Source organism: Zalophus californianus, chromosome X (genome assembly GCF_009762305.2).
Source record: "Zalophus californianus isolate mZalCal1 chromosome X, mZalCal1.pri.v2, whole genome shotgun sequence".
Lineage (NCBI taxonomy): Eukaryota > Metazoa > Chordata > Mammalia > Carnivora > Otariidae > Zalophus > Zalophus californianus.
In genome coordinates this window covers 65,829,198-65,835,727 of record NC_045612.1, presented here as the reverse complement: position 1 = coordinate 65,835,727, position 6,530 = coordinate 65,829,198, and the positions used below count along the sequence as shown (strand labels likewise).

At 42.2% G+C, this 6,530-nt stretch overlaps 1 protein-coding gene across 1 annotated transcript; it reads right to left on the bottom strand.

The window, feature by feature from the left end:
- Positions 1–1,907: 1,907 nt before the first annotated feature.
- On the bottom strand, positions 1,908–4,931 carry RTL3 (retrotransposon Gag like 3). The gene is given in 5 exon segments (XM_027607602.1): positions 1,908–2,248; positions 2,251–2,306; positions 2,308–2,996; positions 3,071–3,514; positions 4,872–4,931. Coding segments are annotated over 5 exon segments (1,590 nt in total).
- Between the last annotated feature and the right edge of the window lie 1,599 nt (positions 4,932–6,530).

Genomic DNA, 6,530 nt, shown 5'->3' with positions numbered 1-6,530 from the left:
GTTGAAATTTGATTCCTGCTACCCCATCCTTATGCACCAGCAAGAGCAGATTAACAGGCAGAGCCCTAGGACAAATGTCCCTGGTGCAGGGAATAAGACCTTGTCACTTTACTGGGAAAGTTGGGTCACTGAGGGTTCTCATTACCTTCTTCAGTGCTTTTGTTTGGTTAACTTATGAAGTCCAAAAAGTTTGCTTTTGAAGTTGCTCAATATTTCTGTTGCTGCTCCCTTTATTTTTGTAGGATTTTATCCTCCTCTCATTCCTGCCCTCTACACCACCTAGCCCTCACCTGAACCCTTTCCAACATTTCCTCCCAATCTTCCCCAACCCTCTTCTCAACCTTCCCTCTACCCTCCCTCCTAAACCCTTTTCCCTCCACCACAACCATTCCTCTACTTTCTCTATTTCCCCCAACCCCATCACCCACTGACCTGGCTACCCCTGGAATATTCAGGATCTCACCCAAACTTTAAACCTTTTCCAATCTCTTCTCTCCCAATTTACTTGTCCCTTCCCTCTTCCCTCAGCTAAGCCATGAAATAACTCACACATCGTAGAAATTGCCAATGTTTATTGATTTTTTAAAAATATCACTTGCAAATTTGTTTTCTTTATTGAGAAAATGTTGCAGTTGTGATAAAGAAAATCTTGATAAAAAACTCAAGTCAGCCTAACAACTACACTTTTTCTTTCTTTTTTAAAGATTTTATTTATTTGAGAGAGAGAACATAAGCAGGGGGAGGAGCAGAGGGAGAGGGAGAAGCAGACTCCTCACTGAGCAGGGAGCCTGATGCAGGGCTCAATCCCAGGGCCTTGAGATGATGACCTGAGCCTAAGGCAGATGCTTAACAGACTGAGCCACCCAGGCACACCTCAACTACACTTTTTCAATGTTAGTTCCTAATATCTATTCTCATGCATCTTATTAGTATAAATTGTAATTAAAACAGCCCCACATTAAGGCAGAGTTCAAGGTGGGGGCATGCAGAGTTGGTGAAAAAAAGCAACTCAAAATCATCAGGTTCATTGCCTGATCTGAGATTATTGCATAATCTGAGAGGCAGGGTTATTATGCAAGTACCCTTAGTTCCTTGCCAGAGATTCAGTGGAAGATTCTTTCTTTAAACAAATATTTATTTATTTATTTATTTGAGAGTGAGAGTGAGAGCACAGGGAAGGGGGAGGAGCAGAAGGAGATAGGACCTTAAGCAGACTCTCACTGAGCTCAGAGCCTAACATGAGCTCTATCTCAAGACTCCAAGATCACGACCTGAGCCGAAACCAAGAGTTGGAACCTCAACTGACTGTGCCACCCAAGTGCCCCATCAGTGGAAGATTCTGAGCAGCAAATGCTGATGACAGCTGAGGTAACAGAAAACAGGTTGTTAAGCTCAGTCATGAGGACACAAGATCTATTCAGCAATTATTTCATCATGACATCTTCTATTCCACCTGTGCCTGAAGCAATTGTGGTGACAATAATGGGATGGAAAGGACACAGTGAGGGGACTCCACTCAATGTTTGAATCATGTGTTTTAAGCCAGTGAATTCCAAGAATCAGAGGGTGCTGTGGTGCATGAATAATATCAAACTGGAGCTCTTCAACGTTGTTTACAATTTTAACTTCCACAGATGGTTTTTCCTTGGTTATGGGTCCATTAATCAGTAGATGACCATTTATCATTTAAAGCATCAGAGGGAAGATATTATTGTGGATGGGCAGATTCTCTTGAAGAACGACAGAATGGTTAATGCTGTTTCTATAGGAGCCTGGATCCACCATTGCTTGCTCAAAGAACTGTTGTCTTCCCAGTTGGAATTCAACAGTAAGTCATAGGGTATGAGACATGGATGTTGGAAGTGAGGGGGACCCATATTTGTAGATTGGCCTGCCTGGGTTCCCCCTTACTGCCGGGCCTCGATGTTTCCCACCTGCTATGCACAATGAGTCTTGACAGGGCAGTCTCTGGCAAAATGACCAGGATGACCATAGTAGAGGCACAAGTGACCTTCCCAGCAGTGGGCCTGTTCAGCTTCACTGAGATGTAAGCTATTGCTTGCAGCCTGCACAGGCTGGTTTTCAGCTAGTAAACTCTCAGGCCCAGCTCTCTCCTCAGAGGGACTTGCTCCTTGTGGATTTGGATCAGGCTTACCACTTAGCTTCTGTTCTAGACACTGAGTGATCAGATCAGATAGGTTGGTGGCTGCTGGGCTTGTGTGAGACAGATCATCTGGGACAGAACTTCAAGCCCTTCCTGAAATTGGATGTAGAGAATGCTTTCATTCCAGTTTAGCTCTTGAGCAGAGATGGAAGTGGGTCACATACTGGTGAACAGGATCCTCCCCTTGGCAAGGCTGATGGATGCTGTGACTGGCATGTTCCATGTTTTCTGGACTGTCAAAAGTATCCTGGAGCACTTCTATGAAACTTTCAAATTGCTCCAGGAGGGCACTTTGGGTATCTAGTAAGGGCTAAAAACACATTCCTGCCTCACCTGAGAAGCAGTTGCCAACAAAGCTCACTACGGTTGCTTCAGTGGGATACAGGTGCCCTCTGCCTCTCATGTAACTATTGAATTGAACCAGGAATTCAGAAAGCTTCTGGGCATCTCCAATGAAGGCTAAACAGTATTCTAGGGAGAAAGCTTCACCCTCTAACCCACTGGGGGACTATGGGAATTCTGAAGCTGCTGATGTCAAAGCAGCTATTAGGCCCTCCAGGGACTCCTGGGGTGCTGAGGGCTCTAGGAACTCCTGGGCATCTAAAGGATCCAGAGGCTGGTAGGGCACTCCAGTTTCGAGAGACTCCTGGAGAGTTGGAAGCTTAAGGGGCTCCAGGTATTTTGGGGTCTCCTGACATTCTATAGCCTCCTGAGTCTCCTGGGCACATGGGAGATCCTGGTGCTCTGAATTTTGGGTCTTCTGGGTCACTGGGACCTCCTGGGTATCTGGGAGCTTCTGGGCCTTCTTAACTTCTGGGGGCTTGTAGGCCTCCTATGCCAAGGGGGGCTTGTGGAGTTTCTTGACCTCTGGAAGATTTTGAGATTTCCAGGCTGCTGAGTGCTCACAGACCAGTGAAGGTGCCTGTGGCTTATGGATTGCTGGAAGCTCCAGGGACTCTGGGTCTGCTGGGGGTTACAAGGGCTTCTCGGTCTCATTTCCTGGTGCTCCTGGGCTGCTGGGGTCTTCGAGGCTGGGAGCTCCTGGGGGTCTCTGAGATTTTGGGAATCCTCAACTTCTGGGAATTCTTGGCACTCCCAGGCTTCTGGGAGATCCAGGTTTTCTAGGGGTTTCTGGGGTTCCTGGGACTTTGAGGGCTTCTGGAGTGGTTCAGCCTCCTTGGCTGCTTGGGGCATCTGGAGCTCTGGGATCTGAGCCTGTGGGGCAACATTTTCTTCCATCAGTCACTGCAGTTGGGCCTGCAGAAATTTATTCTCCAATTTCAGAGCAATATCAAAGCCTGCTAAGTCCTCTACTGTATTTTGAGGAAATGGGCTTGGTTTGGCAGTTTGCTACCAAGAGAGATTGGGTGGTTTTTCTAAAAGCTCCATTTAGAAAAAGCTCCCTTCTAAAAGATGTCAGGCTCTGTGACTTTTCCAGGAGATAGGGATTTGGATCCCACCAAGGTTGATTACCAGGTCATTGGGAACCTCTGGAGCTCAGCAAGGGAGATATGAGATATACTGTAAAGAGAGTGGGATCTGAGGATCAGAAACTGTGGAAAGCACTCATTTAAAATAAATTAGAACAAAACCTGCCTAACAATGCTGGGTTTCCTTTACTATAGGCTCATATTCATGAGTTGAATCATATATGCTCATTCTGACCCCATGACATTTTAAGAACAACATCTGATCCAGACTGTGTATGTCATTTTGCTTTCTTCTTTTGAAACTTACCATTAGAAGCAATTTCTCCATATTCTTTTCTGTTTTACATAGTCTCTAATTTCTTATGTCTGTTTGATATCCCAATGTAAAATGGATTTTAACAGCTGCTTTCAATGACTAAATCAAATGTTTGAGCAATGTGGAGATTTTAGGCTCTGTGGTGGGTCAACCCAAGAGATATTTTTGGGTGGCTGAGGTAGAAACTCTTTCTGACACCTCAGAAATTATACCACAGAAGTAACTGCACAAGATCAGCCTCAGGAGAAAATAAGCAAAAGTTGACTAAATATATATATATGCTCAGTGGACACATGCATATTATTTATAAATGCCTCAAAATAGTTAAGAAAATAATCTTTATAAATGTACATTACCATTCAGAGACTTAGTCCAGGAGCTCAGCTGTCTGTGTACCCATCGTTGAGGAGGAAAATGTGTAAATGGCTGTGGAGGCTTTCCTTTTCTGCACACACTGAACTCAAATAAACACACCCACTCCCAGAAGACATTCCAACTTTCCTCTGTAACGTAGCTATTTAGAGTGTGGAAGAGGTTTTTTTTTTTTTTTTTTTTTGACAATACCTTACAGTTTAGAGCTGCAGGGAAAGTGAGATGTTGCACTGATGTGAGGCAGCCTGATGTACTCAGTCCTTGGTTAATTTAATAAATATTTGGCTAGGAAATTAGGAGTAATACCACTGCCCTTGTAAAAAGTTTCAAACATTTCTGAATGACGACAGTGATTTGGGACTTTATTTTTTATGTCTGTCTCATGTAACCTCCTCTTACTCCATCCACATTAGGCCATTTGTTTAATTCTCAGAGTGCAGCCTGCAGTCCCTCAGCCCCTTCCCCATCCTACCTACTTAGTCCCTAAAGTCCCTTCCTGCAATGCTTTCTTCGGATCTTTACCATGAATAGATCTAGGCAAGGTATAGTAGGTAAGATTGTGGCTGAGGCCAACTTTGTTGAAAGGTACCTGTAGTAAGTCTTGCAGGGACACTGGCTTATTCTGAGTGTCTTTGCCCAGGCTTCTCATTCTTCCCTGAGCCACTCACGTGCACTAAGCAAACCCAGGTACCCCACTAAGGGCTGGCCTCTTGAGAAATGACCTCGCTCAAGATCTCACCTTCTCTTCTCAAGACAAATTATAATCACATCCTGAACCTGGGCCACGTGGCCATTTTAGGTAGAGCTAAGGGACAGCTATTTTTGTCTCTTTATTAGAGTGGGGTTGGAGATTGTCTTTGGCAACTTCAAATCACATATCTAGTCAGTTGTGTTCCCAAGTCTCCTTTAAAAATAGTTCCACATTAGTCAGCATAATGGATAAACCCTGGTGATGGAATATGCTCAAAATCCAGCAAATTGACTGGACTAACTGAACCAGAATTCAGAGGCTTTGAAAAAGGAAGTAAAAGTCAAGTTATATTCTCTCCCTCCCTTTTAATGTTTTAGTCTTTGGAAACATACCGCACATAAAAAATATCACCATCATCAGAGAATAATATGTTCTATTTATGTGAATTTTTCAGATTAATGAAGCTTTCCCTTTGAGAATCCAAAACACACAGTTGAGATTTACATTACCAATTAAAAAATTTAAATATTTATAGCCTGCATTACACTTCTTTCTCCATTCTTAAGTAAATGATTTTGAATATAATTTATTTTTAATGGTTTGGGGGTCATAAGTACACAAACCAGCTCCTTTACTGTGCTGTAACACCATATTGCCTTCTGAAAGCTGCTGAGAGGTATGAAGTAGCCTGTCCCCAAATTAAAAACATCAAAATTGCTATGCTTTCCAATTGTATATAATTTCTTTCTTTGTATTTTTTCTAATCTTTTGCTATCAGGCTATCTCATAGTCCTTCACACTGTTACCTGTGTGCTTGTACATACTAAATATAGATAAATTTGAAAATTAATCCTAAAATTTAGTCTAAAACTCAGTTTATGAAACTGTAAAATGGAGGAGTTGTTAATTATATTTAACTTTATAGAGTTGTTGCAAAGATTTAGTGAAATAATGCATGTAAAAGGCTTAGCACAGTGTTTAGTAGCTAGTAACATGTAATAAAGGTTAATAATAACAATAATAAGCTGTAGCAGATGTAAACTCATTTTAATTTATTATTTTTAATTATCTGTGAATTAGTAAACTGGATAAGTAAACTTGCTAGAATTGTGTAGGGGCTGAGAAGGGGCTCTCACATGAAGAAATATACAGTGCATGGCTTTTATGGGATAGATTTTTCACCACTCAGAAGCTTTCTTGTTTTCTTTTCTTCCTGGCTGAGTTATGAATGATTTAGTTTACCAAATAATGCTTTAGAATCAGAACTGGAGGCACTTGAGCAGGAAGATGAGATGATTTAACAAGGGGATTGTGGAGTAACCAAGACAGATTTTTAAAAAGTCCAGGAACTAAAGCAGTGAACAATGCCTTGTCCACAGGCATATTTATCCAGTGGGTAAACATAGGGACATTTCTCTTCACCCCCACCCTCCTGCTAAAGAGCAAAGACCAAATTCAATATCTTTAAGTACAAGTTCCAAACTGCCTAAACTTACAGAATTATTCTCTTTTGAATAGAAAAAAAGAACTACACTGACTTTTGTCAGCATGACTAAA